Raw genomic sequence first — 20,785 nt, forward strand, 5'->3', positions numbered from 1 at the left:
CCCACAACTGCTGCGATCTTTTTAGCAAGTGGACTGGTAGCAATTCCAATCGCTGCTAGAATACCCCACCAGTGCCAACAGACACCAGGAAAGCCAAAAACAGACTCAGAACATTTCAGTTTCTCCAATGTCTCGCCATAAAGGCCCTCCTGATGAACTGGCTTTAGTGGCATTGGGGTCATAGGGCACCTGGGTTGGTGAGTCAAGGGATGAAACCTGCTGAGCAACCATTAAGGAGGATGCCAAAAAAGGGCGGGGGGAGAGAATGACAGCTTCCTAAAAGGCAACTTCATTGCAAGCAATCAGCGGAGGAAGGACAGGAAAGGATGCTGGCTAGCTAAAAGCATGCATACAAACACTCACAGTATGTTTTCAAATGCTGGCAACAGTTCACCTGATTGGAACAGTGGGAGAACCTGCTTGCTGAAGGAGGCACATCAGCTCAAGAAGCATGTTCAAGAAGCAACTCAAGACAAGATGACAGATGTCTGGCCGCATCTGCCATTCCCCATTCAAAGCTACCAGGAAAAGGGCAGTTTGTAAACACACTCCTTTTCCTACAGAAGTAAATCACAGCCAGTCCAGACACAGGTGCTGCTTGTGGAACAGCCTTCCAGGTTCATACAAGCCCATGAGTTCTCATCTCCTCCAATTCCCTAGGCTCTCACATGGTTTGACTCAGAGCATCACAATCACAATATAAAATGTTTGGCTTTCATCAGGGGAAATAAAAAAAAAAAAGACCCTGCAGTGTTTGGTGTCAAAAGACAGAAACCCAGTGCTGAATAACATTAAACTGCCTAACAGGACATGATCCAGGCTGAGAAGACCACACAATTTATTCTGTTCCATAAAGGATGCTCTCGCAGTGAGAGTGTTGAAGTTGCCCTTTTAACTCTGCATTATAGGCCTGTATCTTAGAGGAACTCTACAGGGCAGCCTGTCTGCACAACCAGTTTTCATCTCTTAGCAAATCTCCTCCAAACGCTTCTTCCAGGCATGTTGTAACCCCACTCATCTTCCGCCAGAGGGCAGCCTCATCATTGCGAAGAGGAATCTTTTGTGACTACCAGGGAGGGAACACAGACTGGAAAGCAGCTTCTTCTACTCTCCCCCCACCCCATATCCCCAGGAAAGGAGCCACACTTCCTAGAACCATCAGAGATATCATGTGCCAACATGATCCCAACAAAGAGGTCAGGGAAGGAAGGAAGGAAGGAAGGAAGGAAGGAAGGAAGGAAGGAAGGAAGGAAGGAAGGAAGGAAGGAAGGAAGGAAGGAAGGAAGGAAGGAAGGAAGGAAGGAAGGAAGGAAGGAAGGAAGGAAGGAAGGAAGGAAGGAAGGAAGGAAGGAAGGAAGGAAAGAAAGAAGGAAGGAAGGAAGGAAGGAAGGAAGAAGGAAGGAAGGAAGAAGGAAGGAAGGAAGGAAGAAGGAAGGAAGGAAGGAAGAAGGAAGGAAGGAAGGAAGGAAGGAAGGAAGGAAGGAAGGAAGGAAGGAAGGAAGGAAGGAAGGAAGGAAGGAAGGAAGGAAGGAAGGAAGGAAGGAAGGAAGGAAGGAAGGGGAAACAATGTAGAAGCCAGTACTGTTACCAAAAAAACCCATATCAAATAGGAATTCCTTGCATATAGCCATCTGGGATCCCAAAGAACGCCAAAGGAAGTGGTACTAAAATAAATAAAAGGAATAGCAGCTGGCCATCTATACTGATACTTTGCCCAGGACTCCTGCTACAGGTATCCATTTCCCAAGGGCTTATCTCTACTTATTCTGCACTTGCCAGAAGAGTTCAGATGTGAGGCTGTTCTCTCTCTCCCTCGGCAAAGTGTCAAGACGGTGTGGGAAAAGAACATGCATCCCACTGCCCCGCACACAGTGCCTCTGACTGGTGGGGTTTAGAATGGAGAATTCATGCCCAGCTTGGTTTCAAACTGCAGTTTCTGCCTCTTCTGGTAACGGACTCGAACCCTGGAGAGACAGGAAGGAAGGACCGTTAGGTAAAGGAAGAAGCAAGAGAAGGAGAAATTTATAGCAGCCTTGCTTGATCAGACCAAGATCTAGTCCAGGATCCTGTTTTCTGTAGGGGTCAACCTGAAATCCCATGTGATGGGATTTACATGGAGAAATATAAATAAAAATCGAAATATAAATAAACAAAATAATGGTTGACAGGGTTCCCTAAAACAAAAACGTTGCCAGTCCTCGTTGAGTGTATTCTGGGATGCAATCACAGTTCACACACATGGAGAGATGGCAAGGCATAATAATCCAGGCCGATGCCACAAGTGAACTGAACTCATGATTTTAAAGCATACCACAGAATCCTCGGCAACTCTCTGATGTTCCATAGCAGATACATTTATGGGGATTCTCTGAAGAAGGAAAGCGTAAAGAACTCTCTGCTAGTTCAACAGCGACTCCTCACAACCCCACTGCATACTGCAGAATTTGGCAAGACATTTGGCCTCCGGAATGCCTCAGCTTTAAAAACAGAAACCTTCCAGCCACTATGGCCATAGATGAATGTGTACAGATGAGATCTGCCTTGCGGGGAAGTGCCAGCTGCCACACGATGAAGCATCACTTTGTTGCAACCTTGGCTTTCTCCTAAGCTCTCATTTCCTGCCTCCTAAGAATGCCTCTTCCCCTTTTTCTCATCTACTACCCTAGTTTTTGCCAAAATATGTTTTACTCTTGTAAAACAAAAATTATACTTAACCTCTGGTTCAGATTATTGGGATAGCTTTTCACAAAGGAGAGGATTTGGGGCTCCTGGCACAACAGATTTGCACTTTGTATATTTTGGAACACAGTGCCCTGTGCTGGTTTGGCTATTGCTGACACTAAGATACCAGATATTTGCTTTGTTGTGGAAAACAACAGGGAACTGAAACTGTTGTCTCTACAAACTTGCACACAGGAGGACACTTTTAATAAGAGTCAGCTTTCCTGAATGCCTTTTTTGGTTTACTGAAAAGAAAAACCTCTCTCCTATTTTCCCATGGGATTCCATAACTCTGCAACCCTCGATACTTTCATCAATATTTGACACCTGCCAAAGCTGGGAGGAAGGGGAAAAATATGTCTTTGGCTGCAGGATAAGAAGCCTTTGTTTTGTCATGGGCCTGGCCTCCTCCTCAACATTTAGAAATGCCCTCGACACTTCTTCCACATTGCAAGTCTCCTTTGGAATAAATATATTCTAATTCTGAAGTATCAAAACCCATAGTTTAGACAAAATAAATCATATGGATTATTTTAATTTACAGAACCCTGGCTTGAATCATTTTGATGCAGAAATAAGGCAGCCATGTATCATATTTCCCCTACCTATGACTACTATGCTAAAGCCTGCCTAGGAAAGAGACCTGGATGTCCTGACCTGGATGGCTCAGGCTAATTTCATCAGCTCTTGGAAATTAACAGGGGTGAGTACTGGGATGGGAGACCACCAAGGCAGTCCAGGATTGCTACCCAAAAGCAGACACTGACAAACTACTTCTGTTCATCTCTTGCCTCGGAAACCCTACAGAGTCACCGTAAGTGGGCTACAACTTGACAGTATTTTTCCCCACCCCCAGGGAGGGGACATTGTATATCGATCCGCTACAACAGTTGAGAATGGTAGCTCCATGTCCAAGGCAAATTTGGACCAGCAAGTGCTGAGTACCAATAAGAAGGGGGATAGCTTCTGAATCTGTGACAATCCTGACTCTGCTTGATTGACCCAGCTATTGAGATCTTGCAGTGCCTGAACACCACCTGAAGTGCTTGTAAAGCAGTTTGTCTTGGGTGTATTTCCTTGTCTTTCACGTGATAGGCAAAAGGTGAAGGGAAGGCACCAAGGAAACTATTCAATTACACTCTGGTTCTTCCCATAAATATAAGTTGCTTGTTCAATTCAGTGGCTCAATAGGAGACAGATGGCCAGAGAGCCTGGTCTTTGATTATTTGAAATATTCTAATAAAAGACTCACAGAACAGGTGAGTCAGTCTTGAGCCCTGCTTGACCTGAAAAGCAAAGGTAGGCATCTATCCAAAAAAACCTCCGTCTCACATTTTTTATTCTATGTTCACTTTTTCACTTGAAAGAAACACTTATTAATGTGTTCTGTTAGCCTTTGGGTGGGTCCAAAAGGGCACCTCTTCTTCACAGTCATATTCTTCCCCTAGTAGTGTACATGATCTAACCATGAGTGCTCCAGCATGGGCCACTCAAACAGTACACAATGGGCCACTCACACAATACACAACACTCCAACTTGCAGACAGCAAAGGCTTGCTGCTCCAGAAGAAAGGCCAATATGGAACTCTCTTGCTCATAAAATATGATTTTACTTTCCTATAACTTGTGCTCATGAAGTAACTTCTATGCAGGCACACACTAGGAGTAATATAAAGTTATATCAAGGGCAAGCAAGACTTACTGCCCACTGATGTTCTTACCTGATTTCATGGAGTTTGACAGTCTCATTGATGATCACAACAAGAATGAGGGAGAGCAAACCCAGCAGCCAGGAGGCCATGGGGATGTCATCCATTTTGTAGGCCATAGGAGATTCAAGGTTGACCCAGAGATTCAGGTCCAGGAGGGTCTGGACAACCTGGCCCAGCAACCTGCCACACACAGAAAGCAAGACTTAGACTTGGGAATGGCTTGGCTTCTCACAGGAAGACATCCACAACTTCTGTTCCAGGACCCTTCCCTCACTGGTCATCCTCTTCCCATCAGAAACTAAAGACAAATTTGCCAGAGTGGGGATGGATGACCTAAGGCTGTAAGCTTGTGGGCACAAATGGGCAGAATCCCCAAGGTGACAACTTCCTGGTTGCAAAATCAAACACTTTACAGCTGAATATCAAAGTCAAAGAGATATATGGCAAGTTCTGAGGAAAAGAGGCATCTGAAGCCACAGGGAGACAGGTACAGAAGGCTAAAGAATGACTATAGACAGAAATAAGGACCCGCGTGGTGTAGTGGTCAACTCAGCCATCCATCCATTTCTTGGTCAGTAAATGAGTACCTAGCTCATAGCTAGGGAGTAAAGAATAGCCGGGGAAAGCAATGGCAGACTACCCCACAAGAACGGCTTGCCTATGAAATCACTGCTTGCAGTTGTACTCCAGGGTCAGACATGACTAAAGGGGAAACTTTACTTTATTTTTACTTTATAGACAGAAACGCCTGGAAGCAAAATGGGCAATGGGATAAAAAAAGAATGAAGGGAGAATGAAAAAAATCCTGTACCGTATGGAGAAAGGAAATGGGGTGGCAAGAATGAAGAGATGCAGCACCAGCTCTCCTGAAGAACCAGAAGGCCATACTCACACAACCACCACTGTTAGGGTCCACCAGATGTTCGTGAAAGGGCTTTTCTTCCACAGTGGCTTGGTCCGATGGACATGGGTGACAGATATAAACACTGTGAAGGAAAAATAATTACTGTGCTTTTGTCTGCAGTTCTCTATAAGGGGCTTTTTATGCCACTGTGTAGAGCAGGGGTAGGGAACCTGCGGCTCTCCAGATGTTCAGGAACTACAATTCCCATCAGCCCCTACCAGCATGGCCAATTGGTGTAGAGAGAATGGTGACTCTTGAATCTCAATGCCCAAAACAATAGATGTCAGTATTGTCGTACTGTCCCTTCTACTCAAAAGCCCAGAACTGCTTTACAAACCCAGGCACTGCCACTGGTGTTCAAGCCTAACAGCCTCTTGCAACACCACAGAAATCACAGCATTCAAATATTTGTGCTGTTTTCCACACACTTAACCTTGAAAACACTACTGAGACAAATCAGGTACCCTACTTTACTTTTCTTGTAGAATTCAGAGAACAGTGGCTCTAAAACGTTTTTCTCCTAGGATACTATCACCTGTGCAGTAGTAAACAATGTTCCAAAAGCAAAGCCACTTACTAATAACAGTTTACTTGCTATTTAAAAAGTGCTTGGATAGATCACTCTTCAAATCTATGCATTTTTGCCACCTGAGATATTTTTAATTAAGAAAACAGTGACTGGGGAAGCTGTTTTAAAAATGTTTTGGAAAGAAACAATTCTTCATGACAACCACAACACACACAAAAATTGTAGGACATTTTTACTGCTAGATACCTAGGAGATTTGGTTTGGGATGGAAATATACCGTCTATGCCAGGGGTAGGCAATTATTTTTTTTCATGGGGCCGCATAAGAAACAGAAAATATTGTGGAGGGCCGGGCCAAAAGGCAGGGGGGCGAGGCGCTTTTGAAAGCCCCGCAGAAGCCGGCAGCCAAGGCAACCAGCTTCTGCAGGGCTTTCAAAGACGCCTCGCTCCCCAGCACGGTAAGGGGGGCCAGTCAGGGTCATCCAGCGGGCCGGATGTGGCCCGCGGGCCATATAATGCCCAGGTCTGGTCTATGCAGTATGTGTCGCTCTTTCAGAGGACAGACTGAATATTAAACTGACAGGTTAGTTTGGTCTGTATCTCCCTGGAACAGGTCCATGATTAGTTTCTATTACTACACAGACAAACAATTAAAGGAGGCATGTTGTTTTACAGATGCCCTGAGGAATTAAATTTACAAGGCAATTAATAGTCATTAGTGTATTTAACTGCAGCGCTCTTGCACAAGACTCATGTATATTAATTGAACTGAAACAGGAGGACTTCCTAGCAAGTTCAGTTTACAGAACGTAGCCAGAATGTGACTGGAAGGGGCTATCGATAGCCACAAGGGCCCAATCTCACATAAAATCTGATCCACCAAGTGGCAGAAGATATGCAGGGGTAACACCTGAAGTCATAGAATCTCCTTTGTTGCAAAAGGGGACAGTGTAAGTGGCATAAGTCATCATGAAGGACTGGCGAAGAGAACACGGTAGTTTCCATGACTGGCATATTTTACAATGCCGGACAGGTAAAACAATATGCTGGACAGGTAAAATAATGCATCACATTGGTCATTCTCCCTTGTGGCAAGCTTTGCCTGTCAAAAATATCTGTGTTAAGGGTCAAGTTTCATTTGGTACTGGAGCTCCCTGAATGCATGGTGCTGCAGGAAACAACGGGATTTCCAGTCAGGGAAAAGCCAAGAATATCTCTCCCTGTGCACCGTGGCCTTGATCCATATGGGAAACACCTTGCGACTAATTTCAAAGCAGATTAGATGTTTGGAACATCAGTCATGAGCACACTGAGTATGGGGCAGGGGGCCAATCCTAACTATTTAAAAGTTTTATGTATATCAGTGTTTCAGTCTCCCACTCAAAGTCCCTCTCACCCCAAAGCTCCCAAAGGCACCTGGTGGGCCACTGCGAGTAGCAGAGAGCTGGACTAGATGGACTTTGGTCTGATCCAGCTGGCTTGTTCTTATGTTCTTATGTTCTTACCCCGTCCCTCTATATAACCAGTATCTCATTTTTAATCCCACCCTTCCACCAAGGAGTTCAGTGTGGTTCATTCCGCTCCATTTTATGCTCACAACAACCATGTGAGGAAGGTCAGGCAGAAAAAGAATTGGTTCAGTCTTAACCAGAAAGCTTCCCGGTTGACACTCTCCTGCGTCTAAGTCAAGCACTCAAACTGCTCTACCACACCATCTACTGTGAGGAGTTCTTGCCCAACAAATGAGAAATAAAGAACAGAAGTCACTTACCAGTATGTAAGACAATCATACCGGCAGTGAGTTTCTGCGACAGAAGAAGAATGTTGGAAAATGATCCAAACCAATCAGGAGCTCCTTCCTCATGACTGGGAGGGGAAAAAGCACAGGACATTCCACTGGGCTAGTTCAAAAAACACAGGATGATCCCTATCTGGACAGTGAATATAAAAGGAACTAGTGAGCTTTTAGCAAGCTTTTGAGGGCTTTAGAATTCTGGAAAAGGACTTTTTTGCGGTGGTGAAATGGAAGCTTATACATTTCACTACCATTTATTTATTTAGAAGCTTTAGATCCTGCCTTTCAGCTCCACCAGGGCCCCTGAGGTAGCTATAAATGAAACAGGCAACACTGTATAATCTCCACCACCCACCCCATGGGAATGGAGAGAGGTGGCTGTATGCCATTAGTGACTTCATCCAATAGATGCCCACAATAGCTACACAAAATTATTGCAGCAATTTTTTAAGGGTCTGTAGTCTTTATTGCTGAAGAAAGGTTCAGATTCTCCTAAAAGATTAGAAACCTTCAGGGACATCAACTAGACCTTTGTCAATCCCCCAGGGTGTGTTTTAATGGCAGCTACCAGGGGCAGAGTGAGGAGGAAGTGCGCCTGGTGCGCGCGTGCGCCACACACCCCTCCAGCCCCTGGAATGCCCCACCCCTGGAAAACCCCACCCTGCCCCCAGGATGCCTTCACAGGGGCGCCCGCCCAGTGTGTCGTGCATCCACCCACCCAGCCCCCTTGACGCTACGCCTCTGGCAGCTACTACCTATTTTTAACCGATTTATGAATTTTATTGCAAGCCACCTTGAATATTTATTTTTCCATGACTGGCGGTGGAGACTTCTACAGATACAATTGCCAAAAAGACAAATAAATTGGTTCTAAATCAAATCAAACCTGAACCTAGGAGATAAAGTGACTAAACTAAGGCTATAGTTCTTTGTTCACATTTTGAGAAGAGAAGAGTCGCTGGAAAAAACAACGATGCTCGGAAAAGTTGGAGGCAGCAGTATCTTTGTTTAAATTGTACATTTTATGCATGTTCACTATGCAAGTCATTTCCAAGTGTTGGAGAAAATGAGGGTAAAAATACTTAAATAATAAAATGTGAATGTTTATTTAAATCACAGCACTTAGGAACTCTGGCAAAGAAGTAGACCACGACTGTTTCCTACCTGTTCAGCATGACTGAGGTGCAGCTTGTGACATTGAAGGCAGAAGAGTTGAAGTTTGCACAGTAGTCTTGCAGCATGTAGCCAAAGCAAGCCAAGCAGGAACAGATGGTGAGGCTGAATTTCAGCAGAAAGCAGAATAGGAAGTAGTGCTGGGTCTAGGAACATTACCAAGAATATGACAGTTATTTATATAATTGGAGGGAACAACTTTGCCCCCATAGCACTTGCCCAGGGCCCCCACATGCAACTGTTCTAGCAAAGTTGGCTGCATACATACATGCAGCACTATCAGATAAAAGAAGTAGGCTCTTTCAGGCCTGACTCATAGGCCCAAACTAGAGGTCAAGAGACATGCAGCTCCTGCTGACTCACATCTCTAACCCCAAAGTCTCCAGGCTGTCCGTTTAGAATCTTCACATCAGTCCTGAGAGGGAACAGCTTCTGCCAGCATGGCTCACTTTCTATCATGGCATAAGCTATTTCACCTGGGAAAATGTCTGAGAGCAGCAAAGCCCTACCTCAGGATAGTCGTTTTTACCTCAGACATATCCTCTTACCCCAGACACATCCTCTATTTCACCTGGGAAAGTATCTGAGAGTAGCAAAGCCCTACCTCAGGACAGTCGTTTTTACCTCAGACACATCCTCTCTCCCAGACAGCTAGACCAGTTTAAGGGACAGTATGTATTTTCCCTCACCCAGAGCTTGCTCTGTTTTTTTAAGCCTCCAGAGAATGAAAGCAGTTCACAAAGCATCCAGACAAAGAAAGAAGGAAGGGAGCCCACTGGCCCACCTTTTGCTGTTATAGGTGCTACTACTGAACAGGAGAGATTCACAAAAGGCACTCCTTTTTTGTACAGCAATCAGGGAACAACAGCAGAGAAAACCTACTAGTCCCTTTCCAGTTACCCAGCACACTCTCCCAATAAGACTCTCACTTGAGACTTGCTGGCCACTCCAAGAACTGATAAACTTTTCCCACCTACCCTAGGGCCATACTGAGCAAGCCTGAATTCTAACGATTTGTTTAAAGAGAAAGAGAGATTATGCTGAAGCTCTTGATTCTGGGACAAGCCGAAATCTCATATATCTGGCAATACTGAATATCGGGAAAAAGACAACATGTGAAGTGTCAATCCAAATTAGACAGAATGGGGGCTGCCTAGCTGCCACTGACTCATGTCTCCAAGCTGCTTCATGAAGTAAAAAGTAGTAAAACATGATGCATCATTGTGCTCTGAGTGCTCCAACCTCCTTCAAGAGACCGTCTGTGAGATCAGCATGATGGCATCATGTCACCCTTCATCTTTTACTGTAAGTTGCCAGGGAGATGCAGGTCAGGACAGAAGTGAGTGGCATCCATGCACTGCCCTTATAATCTAATTTGGACCTCTGCTGCATGGCCAAAGAGTTCAATGTAAGGACAAATCACTATCTGCATAAATAATAGGGTTCTGACTTTTCTCAAACAGCACATCCTGAAGATCCCTCTACACAACAATTATAAACAAGCTCAGCTTGTCTGCTTGATGTGAAAGCAACCTGCTTTCCCTCCAACAGAGGAATGCAGTTCCCTCCAACAGAGGAATGCAGGAAAGTCCTACCTCAGTTCGCTGCAAAAATACCTACAGCTCCCCATTTTCTAGTCAAGAACTGAGCTGAGCTGTCTTACCACAAAGCAGGAGATGGCAGACCACAAAGGCTAAAGACTCAAAGTCAACAAGCTATGGGTTTGGCTGTTGAAGAAAATTCACATGAGCTATTGACTCTGTCCCATGGTATTATCATAATAACCAGTGCCCTGTTTTTGTAGCTGGCAAGAAAATGACTTGAACACACACGTGACACTATTTTCACATACACTCGTGCACATACACCAGAGCTAACCAGTCTGTTTACCTTTTTAGGAATGGAGGTCAGATTTTTCCCCGTCGCCACAGACATGATGGAACTGTGAGGGGGCTTGCCTAGGAGGGAAACACTTAAAAAAAATAAAGCTAAAGTTAGCTTACAAAGCAGTAATTCTGGAACATTATGATAAAGCTGACTGGATGCTTGAATTGATTCAGAAACTTCCTCAGCCCCACACCTGGGAGACAGACCTACTCATCACACAACTCCTCCCTGCGCTGCTCTACTTTGCCTCTCTCCACACTCACCAGGTTCAATTCCTGGCACCTCTGGTTTAGAAACAGAGAAAAGAATGAGGAAATAAGTGATGTGAAAGACCTTCCACCTGAGACTCTGGACAGCAGCTGCCAGTCAGAGTGGACAGAAAGCACTGACTTTGATAGACCAATGGGCTGACTCAATAAGACAGCTTCACATACTGATATGGGCAAGCAAGCTGAACACAGAAAGTACAGTTGGTTTGAGATAAAGCTGAATTGGGTCTAGGGTTACAGACTTTGAACTTCTTACCCTAGCAGCCCCATCCTTAACAGAGTTACACATTCCTAAACCCACTAGCTTTTAAGGGCTTAAAAGGGTCTACTTCTGCTTAGGATTGGATGGAAGAGGTCCATCTTATCTCCCTTATTTTTGGCCTCCAGGAGATCTACAGAAGTTGTTCTATTCTGAAGAGCATTTGTTGATAGTTGACTCTCTGACATGGTGTTAGTGTTGGTTTTTACTGTTTTTATGATTTTTCTAATGACTGGTTGTTGTTGCAGTTTTGCTAGTTGCTACATTGTGAGGATTTTTATATCGTTCTATTTTAATTTGAGAATTTACCTGTGAGCCATCTTCAAAGTTGCTTTAATAGAAAGGCAGAAAAAATGGTATCTGCAATAAATAGTCTTGTTTGCTAATTTGGCAGAAGCTTAAGCCTAGAATATTTCATCACCTTCCCTCAAGGTTTATCTCCAACCCACCCTTTATCCAGAAAGCTGCATTAAATTGTGAATATAGAGATGATAAGTGGAATGGTGCAAGTTCAGTTTTAATTAAGAAAATAATATATACTTTCAAAAAATCAAGTTTGAAATTCCATGAAGAGGAATATCTTGGAAACACAAGGTGATAATTAAAAGGACAACAAGGAACAAGTGAAGGGTGGTTTACAACTACTTGGAAGCATTAGGCCCCACGTTCCTACACCAATTCAAATAATCTGCTACCTCATGCCTCTCAGTTTCCTTCCTTTCAACATCTCAGTCCTTGCAAAGTTATGTAGAATATTGCACTTAAGCATTAAATAAAGTTGTCCTTCAGTTCAGTTTATGTTACTTTCATTTCCTGAATCTAATAGGATAGCACAAAGTAACACAGTAGAGTAATGATCTTGGTGCTCTCTTGCTTCCAGTCTAAAGCACCTCTTTCCCAAATCAAAGAACCAATCTTGGCTTTACTCCATTCTTGGCTTTACTTCATTCCAGCAGATGTTTCTGAGGAGCTTAGAGGAATTTCATTTGTACAGAAAGCATTTCATGGGAAATGCTTGCCTTCACCATATGATGTTTGGCTTAGAACCATCTAAACATTTTGTGAAACCTCCCAATATTTTGTCACTGGATCTAGCCCCCTAAGGCAGCCATTTTGTTGTGACTCGTGTTACCTATTGTCAACATTCCCAAGGTGTATACAGGCTCAAGGTAGAGATCCCTTTAGCAGACTCTTCAAAATTAAAAAAAAAATGTTGGCATCATGTGCTTCAGAATTTAGTACTATAATTCTCACAGGGAGAGCTGCTTGAAATAATTCTTCAGAACAGCAACTACACAGAGTCTGTTACGGGCACCTCTGCCTATATACTGGCTTTCTTGAATGGTGAATCTCAAGGGTAGAAAGTCTCCTCATGGTAGGGGGTAGAAAGTCTCCCAAGCATCATGGCCTCCACCCAAAGCTGCTCCCAACAAAAATGCCTCCAGCAGCCTCCCACATAGCAGCTATGACATGAAAACTGGGTCTTAAGTTTCCCTTGTGGAAAGCTCAAGCTCTATGCACAGCCTCTGAGTAGAACATGCTTAGAGAACACTGGAAGAAGCTTGCTCACCTTAGCAGCGGGTAGCAGAAGCAGGAGAGCCACAGGATGTCCGTGGTACTGAGAATGGGGGGCAATTGCACCAGGCAAGAGAGGAACTGAGCAAATACAGCAAAAGGCATGATTAGCAGCAGGACCGGAAGGCCAAGCAGTGCCCTGCCCATCTTATAGGGATAGACCGGCAGCTAAAGAACCAAGGGGCAAATTGACAGCTGCTGCTATGCTGAGAATATATTGTTTCAGCTGAACTAATGAATGTATGGTCTGAGGCCAGGGGGGAGAAAATACTTCAAAGTCAGTCATGTCTTCATCCTGTAGAAGGACTGCAGCCTCCAGCTTTTCCTTGTGATGGAGGACTGAGAGGCCCTGAAATAACCAGGTCATTGGACTAGGAGCAATTTGAGTACATAATCAAATTGGGACACAATGCAATCACTTCAGCTCATTTCTGACAGTGGCTTTTCCCGTGTTTTTGAAGAAACAGTCCAGCCCTCGAGAGTTGCACACATGATCAGGAGCTCTTCTTGAAAAGCAAGTGTGAGGGCAGCTTCTGCTAAAGGGGTGAGTGTATTAAATCTCCCAGGAGGTAGTGCTGGGCGAGTCTTCCAAGGGTCAGGGACAAGATGGTCACCTCCTGCATAGCTCCCTGCCCCCACCTTCACCTGCTACTGCCCTGGTGGTGAGTTGTGTTTTCTCTCTCTCCAGGCCCATTAAAAAAAAAAAAAAACTTGTGGGAAACCGTCAGGAATAAAAAGGAAAAGAAGGGAGAAAACCCACCAAACAAGCATGCTTTGCTTTTCATAACCAATTTATTCCAAAAAGCAGAAAATGGAGGCTGCACACTTGGAAGCGAATTCAAGATTTGCTGTCATTAATTTCTGATTCTAATTAGGATAGAAGCAACCTATCAGGACACAAAATGGTAACTAATACTGATGCATCGAGTTTAGGGCTGTCCTGGGGTGAGGGGGAGGGAGTGTCTTGTGCTGCCTTTCAAGCTAAGCTGCCCTTTCCACTTCTTGAAGCTATTCAAAAGCAACTCACCTGAATGATGACCAGAGCCAGCTGACACTGCAGGAGGAAGAGGAAGCACTTGCGGATGCCATAGGTTGCATGCCGAGCCTGGAAGGAAGGACACGGGATGGGGATGGGATGCTAAAGGACCGCCCACAGGAAGCCCTAGTGCCTACAGCATGCAGATGTTTCTGCAAGGACAGATGTATAACTAGGCAATCACATTCAGTTTGCTGAAGGCCAGCTGGTGCTTCACTGATCCAACTTAAAATATAAGAGTTTGTCAACTGTTGTACAAATGAGGAATCCACTCACGCCCCCAGCAAGCAGACAAGCTTCCTGAACCCCCGGAGGACTGTACTTCTAGCCTGTTAAAGGCCGAAGAGAGAAGAGCCCTTTTCATACCAAACATGATGTTGCCTTGATAAGGGTTCACTGCAGGACACTCAACAGCAGCTCTACTCAGGGAATGCCAATCAACTCACCAGGCAGAGGGGTATTGTAGGGTTTCCGGGTTGTACGACCATGTTCCCACAGTCATACAACCCAGAAACCCTACAACATCCCTACAACATCTCCTTAGGAGAAAATGCTACTGGAACATGGCCATATAACCTGGAAACCCTACAGCACCCCTGTGATTCCAGTCATGAAAGACTTCAACAATTCACCAGGCACAGTTGGAGCCCTGTTTAGGGAAGACAGCAGGGGATCAGGCTAGAAACTTCTCCCCAGCTTCTTAGCAAGGGAAGGGGAGTCCTTAATATAGACACGCTTGATTGACTGAGCACCCACAAAGAGGCCAGCAAACCCAGAAAACTTCATATAGCGGCAGAAGGACAAGTAGAGATGGCAAGACCTAGGAAGGGCCCAAGAGGCAGGCTGCTAGACTTGCCTCCAGACCTCTTTGAAAGATTACTATTTTGCACTTTCTCACGCTGTAACTGCATTTTCTCACGTTGTCACTGCAACAGTCTATTAGTTTCTGATTGTCTCACAACTCTCAGGACAGGAACAATAAATATATTAACACTTTTATGGTCTGGAAAAGAGAGAGCTGTTCCTGTTTCCCCTTCTGTCTCTCAGAATTAGCATCCAGAGCACTCTTATTGCTCTTGGGATAAGAGGTTTCAAAATGTTTGACACAAGATAGGCAAGCAGCCACTCCAAGCAGAAAGATCAGCAGGGATTCAGAGCTGGTGGCTGAAGAAACGGAATGAAGAGTTCCTACTCCCCTGGGTCCATTTCCACCTCTTACTGCCAGCTTTCATGCCAATGAACGGCTGTTCTCACTGCAAGCCAGCTAGCAGGCTCAGGTGGACCTCATCACCACTTCACAATCACCCCCACAGAAAGATGGCTCACCTGCTCTATGAGCCGAATGATCCCAATGGTTTCTTCAGGATAAATGGACAGGGAGCAGGACAAGCTGTTCAGCTGCCCGGACAGCTGAAGAGGTGTCAGTTCATCGGAAACACGGGTCATGTTTGTGCTGGTGGCATAACCGAACGTCTCCCAGGAGCAGCGGGAAGGATAAAGAGGATCCAGGGCTACGCTGCACAGACAACAGAACAAAGGCTAGAGGAAAGTCACTTGAATGGAGAGCAAGCTAGGACACAAAATACAAAGATCTGCTAAATACGCTTGAGGATTTTGTGATCAGCAGGTCAGGGCTGCTCCTCAGGATTCCTTCCCAACTGTCCACAGAAAGACAACCAGATCCATATTTTGCCCCCATACAGAATAACTTTTCCTTCCATCAGCAGCAAACAGAGATCCACCCTTTCAGAACTGACGTATTTTGCCCCTCCAAATGCAAACATAAGACTGCAGACCAGGCCTACCTCTCACTGACCCAAAGTTACACAAACTGGGACTTATTTGACCGTCCCTCTTCAATAGCTACAGCCAGAGAATCCCCAAACTGCTTTTAGAATTACCACCTCCTATATTTATAAAGCAAAAAACAGTTTGGAAATCAGAGTTTGAGATTTATCTATTTGGCAACAGTCCTGCTGCCAGATTTTTCTGTGGTCGTGCTGATTCCTTTAGAACGATTTGCCAGAGTGGGTGAAAAGATCACTTTGTTTCCTGTATTCAAGAAGGTAATGAAAAACAGTGCAACTTGGTAGAGAGCAAGTTGTTTTTTGGAGATCCAGTGGTACCATGTTATTTTTTTTTGTTCACCACCTTGAGTCTAAAGAGATAAGGCAAGATATACATTTTTAAAGCTTCCTCGTGATAACCAGATGCTGGATAGCACAAGACACAGAGGCAAGGAAAAGAAACTGGGAGTCCTGGCCCTCTGTGGGCACAATTCTTACAAAAGCCAGGTGGTGGTAGATGGGTGGTTGAACCAAAAGAGGGATAGAAAAGCCCCTCCATGTGTTGGGAAAGGCAAATGGGTGGCATATGCCAGGCAGAGACCTCGGATGGCCACTGGTACCCAGACACCTCAGAAGGCATGGTAGAACAGGCCCTTGTAGGAGACAGCAGACTGTGCCACTACAAAAACAGTAATGTAAGCTGACTGCTTCCAACTGTCTTCACTGCCTTTTATCTCAACCAATTCCTACAATTCCTACGATCCTCTGAAGGTGCCAGCCATAGATGCAGGCAAAATATCAGGAGAAAATGCTACTAGAACACGATCATAAAGCCCGGAAACCACACAACACCCTACAGTGTCAGACATGCTTTCCTCTTTACTCTTCTCAGCACTTTTCAGTATTCTAGTTTGCTAGAAGAAAAAGTGTTGAGATCGGAGTCATCAGTGAGGAATTTTCCATCAAATCTCTAACTAAGTCTGTCCACAGGTGCAGGTCATGCTAGGTAGGTCTCCCAGGAAAATAGTTAATTGGGAAGATCTGTTACAGCTGGAAGATTCCAGAAGGTCTATTCCATCTAGGTGGGAGGGGTCACTTGTTCTAGATCTGGAAGGTTCAGTCAAAACAGCCTTTGGATTGGTCAGTTGAGGTCATGAGGTTATGTTTTGCACAAAAGACTCATTGTTGTAGCAGCAGGTACCCTTCCCCTGTCATACCACCAGTTAAAAAGGAACTCTGCTTATACCTCAGGAAACATCTATGCTGAATAGGGTGTGTGAGTATGTAGAGAGCTAATTTCATTGCTTTATATTTATCCTGTCAATGCCAAGCTGTAATTCTGTTTGCTTTAAGTAACCTTTTTGAACCTCCTTAATAAAGCCTTGTTTTTATATCTGCTGATGTGAGTTTTCGGGCGAAACCCAGTGCTGCACGGTTGCATCACTGAGCCCCTTTTGCCATCATAAAAACCATAAATATTTCCACCCTAATTTGAGAGGAGGGGAGGGGTGCTCTGATGCCACCACAATGCTTTATTCCAGCCCCCAGCCGGCCACCCCACCCCCCACCCCCCCGCACACACAGCAAGTCCAAGGGCTGATTTGGATATTGAAAAAAGAGCTGTACTTCACACATCTCTTTTTGAAACACCCCTTTCTTCAAGCTTGTTAATCATGAAGTATGACATAGTGCTCTTTGCCTTAATGAAGTGGTTCTCAACCTTCCTAATGCCGCAACCCTTCAATACACCTCATGTTGTGGTGACCCCCAACCCAAACATTTATCCATATTACAGATGGAGAACACTGATACAGAGGCAACCCCTATGAAAGGGTCATTCGACCCCCAAAGGGGTCCCGACCCCCAAGTTGAGAACCACTGCCTTAATGTGATACATGCATCCAAGGGAAAACAGCAGCAATCCAGTGGCAGTGAAGATGCTGAGGTACAAGGAACTGAGGACCTTAGAATTCTGCCAACATTTGAATGCAGGGTATATAGGCAACAATTGTGAATGGATTTATTGTTAGATCTTTGGAGACGCTTTACAGAAATTTATGGGTAGATCTTTTGTCTTTACGTTATGTATACGTTTTCTCTTTTTCTTTTTCAAAATTCTATTCAATTGATGGATTTTGAAGTTTTTCCCCCCTTGTTCTTTTTTTGGTTCTTTTTGAAATTAAAAACAAAGACAGCCTGGAGTCATCTTCCTCACAGTCAGAGAAACAGAGCCTGCACCTTACCTGATGTCACTCTGAAGGAAGAGGCAGTTGTTGCGCAGGTTGGCTGAGCTGCCCAGGCAGCAGGTGACCTCCCCATATTCCTGCATGATCTTGATCATCTCACACATAGCTGAAGGAGACCAAGAGAAAGAGGACTTATCCAGGTTACTCTCTTTAGTTGTCCTTCAGGTTTTCTCCACCCAAAAGCCAAGTGTCTCTGTGCAGAAAAATCCTGAGACCCAACAAACAGTTCTGACCTCTTACTTACTTTCTGGGGTGCAATCTGTAAACAGAGGAACAAGCAAAGGCACGTTGTCGATGTTCTGCAGGTGGGGCCTCACCTGGTGGATTCCCCGTGGAAGTTTGGCCTGAAGTGAAAGAGGAATAATTAAACCAATAAAATGGACACAGATTAGGACCAAGATGGGCAGCAAGGCTGTGATGCTACAGACTGCAGCAGATAGAATGATCAGGGTGAACAGGAGTGTCTTGTCTTAGAAGATGAGTCTTGCTGGAATGTACTGCTTGGCAAGTAGCCACTGGCAGTGCATCTGAACAGATCCCATCTCACCCTTCTAGATGTCAGCTGAGGGCTTTCAGGGAGCTGCAGCAGACACTGGTACATCTTTGCTTTTCTCCTAACATGCTTGGTTTATTTTAATATGATTCAGTCATGAATTGAAATCTCCTATTTATTTATATATATATATATATCTGTCCATCTGTGATGACTCTGAAGAGCAACTTGTGAGAGCAAATGTCCTTTGGAGTGTAAAATGCTAGGATTCCACAATTTGTTCACAAATAAACTACACATTGTCAGGAGGTGTCCGTCCATCCCTCCAGCATTCTGAATACCAGCATTTTGATGCAAGCAGCATCCAGTTTGCATGCAAATTGCTAAAGCTGAAAAGTTGGTCACCAGGCAATACTTCCACTGCGTTGGTTCTCAACCAAACAGCTTCACGATGTAATGCTAGGCTCACCCTATTGCAGTCCTCCAAGAAGCTGGGGATGTCACTGTCTGTTGGCTGGAAGCTGACAAGATCCGAGTGTCCTTCCTCTTCCATCAGTAGAAGTCCCTCTGCGTCGTCTCGGGAGACTGGTGAAGGAAGGGGGGGAAACGCTGTGTGAAAAGCCAACATAAGGCCCGCCTACACAGCACTGTTCTAAGTCACAAAACATGCCAGTCCCAAAGCACTTGCACAGTATTCTCACGTGGCACTGCGGCAGCCTGCAAAGGTTTTATCTGTAGGCAGATTCTACTCAATTAGATCCTAAAATAAAGGTGTTTGATGACTCATTTATATAGAGTCAGAAAACATCAGACTTATTGAAATTTTCACATCTGTTCTGCCTCCTTTCTTCAGGCCCACAAAAGGCACATCAACACAGCAAGGTTTTAAGGTGACCCGCTCTTAGTAATGACAACACTCATGTGGCGAGGATGAGGATGAGTAGGAGGACAGCAAACTGGAAGAAGCCTGCACTTTTGCATACTTCTGATGATTGCCTCATTGTTACCTGTGACTTTAATGGCTGTAAGAACGCGGTTAAATATAACAGGTAAAGTTTCCCCATCTGCATACCTATATGTTGAGAAGAAGCTGCACCTGTTGGAACTCATCCTGTCATGAAAAAGCACAGCACCTGTGCCAGGTAATAAATGTGACAATCCCACATGCTCATAAACCAGTTGGGTATGCAGGTGGAGAAGTAGGTGGAGCAGTACAAATACAAACAGGCAAAAAGCTCCTTTGATAGTGAGATGAATCACAACTGCATTGCACAAGCCAGTATTGCCTCTTTGTTGTTATTGTGGCTAGTTTGAACTGGACTAGGACTAGGCCAGTCTGTGTGGTTCTTGGGGGCCAAAGGAAAATTGTCCAAGGCACAACATGAAGAGTAGCAAAAAAGCCCAGCTCTAGTAAGGCAGTGGCAAAGTTACCAGGGGGCGGGGGGTGCACCGCGCACCAGGCACACAGTTTTGGGTCACGTAGGGGGCGGAAAATTCCCCCCAGACCCCTCCCCCCGCAGCCCCCCACACATACATTACAAACCAAGCAGGCTGGAGAACAGGCTTCAAAGGCCCTGGTGGGAACTACATTTTCCAGGGTCTCCTGGGAAATGTAGTTCCCACCAGGGCCTTTGAATCCTGGAAGGGAACAGGCCTGTTCTCCAGCCTGCTCAATTTCTAAATTGTGTGTGTGTGTGGGGGGGGGGCAAATCATGAGGGAAGAGAGGTGTGCCACTGAAGGGCAAAAAAGCCAGAGTGCACACTGGGCGCACTCTGGCCCAGCTGCGCCTCTGTAGTAAGGTGTTTATTGCAAAGAAACTTCAAAAAGTTGCAACTAACCAAGTCTACTAACGGGATCTCACCTTCCTTTGGGACTTGCCTGGTGACCATACATGCTAGTCATGAAGGGAACTGTCCTCCTCATTGTAAATAATGATATACACATTATAGGCAGCCTGGTCATTCAATGTTCCCCAAACACCCCATTGAGACAATATCCATTAACTATACTCAAGTCAAAGCACAAATGTTAATTAACAGCTCTTCTGCTTCCACTTAAACAGAAACCTCGATAATCACCATACTGGTCTTGAATTGGTGTAGTGACAAATGGGATTGTTCATACAGGAAAGCAATTCCAAAAAGTATGCCTGCTCTAGCATCCTTCTTAATGTGCACAGACAGGCCCCTTGCCTGTTTCCCTCCAGGTCTGTCCTCTTACCTTGATGCAGGTCCTCATGCAAGGATCCTGCATGGCTCGGGCTGGAAGGAGGGACTTCCGAGCCAGGCACATCTCCATTGGGTGTTAGAGATATATGACAATTCCAGCCTGTCTCAAGGCCCATTTTTTCTGCAAACACCTGTGGGAAAGAGAAAACACAGGGCTTTACAGAGAGACCA

The 20,785-nt window shown here is 44.9% G+C and overlaps 1 protein-coding gene across 7 annotated transcripts in view; it reads right to left on the minus strand.

Annotated features, from left to right (window-relative positions):
* Positions 1-1,456: 1,456 nt before the first annotated feature.
* The window catches only part of TMEM94 (transmembrane protein 94), an 86,766-nt gene continuing 67,437 nt past the window's right edge, over positions 1,457-20,785 (minus strand). For all 7 annotated transcript variants that reach the window (XM_048490838.1, XM_048490839.1, XM_048490836.1 and 4 more), the window contains 13 exons: positions 20,607-20,745; positions 18,855-18,970; positions 18,137-18,236; positions 17,890-17,998; positions 15,186-15,375; positions 13,851-13,928; positions 12,819-12,904; positions 10,724-10,805; positions 8,825-8,979; positions 7,637-7,731; positions 5,326-5,419; positions 4,443-4,613; positions 1,457-1,964 (listed from right to left, as the gene is read on the minus strand). In XM_048490838.1, coding sequence (XP_048346795.1) covers positions 1,892-1,964; positions 4,443-4,613; positions 5,326-5,419; positions 7,637-7,731; positions 8,825-8,979; positions 10,724-10,805; positions 12,819-12,904; positions 13,851-13,928; positions 15,186-15,375; positions 17,890-17,998; positions 18,137-18,236; positions 18,855-18,970; positions 20,607-20,745 — 1,488 coding nt within the window. In that variant the 3' untranslated portion in view covers positions 1,457-1,891. The remainder of the gene's footprint in view (positions 1,965-4,442; positions 4,614-5,325; positions 5,420-7,636; positions 7,732-8,824; positions 8,980-10,723; positions 10,806-12,818; positions 12,905-13,850; positions 13,929-15,185; positions 15,376-17,889; positions 17,999-18,136; positions 18,237-18,854; positions 18,971-20,606; positions 20,746-20,785) is intronic.

Source organism: Sphaerodactylus townsendi, linkage group LG03 (genome assembly GCF_021028975.2).
Source record: "Sphaerodactylus townsendi isolate TG3544 linkage group LG03, MPM_Stown_v2.3, whole genome shotgun sequence".
Taxonomy (NCBI): Eukaryota; Metazoa; Chordata; class Lepidosauria; order Squamata; family Sphaerodactylidae; genus Sphaerodactylus; species Sphaerodactylus townsendi.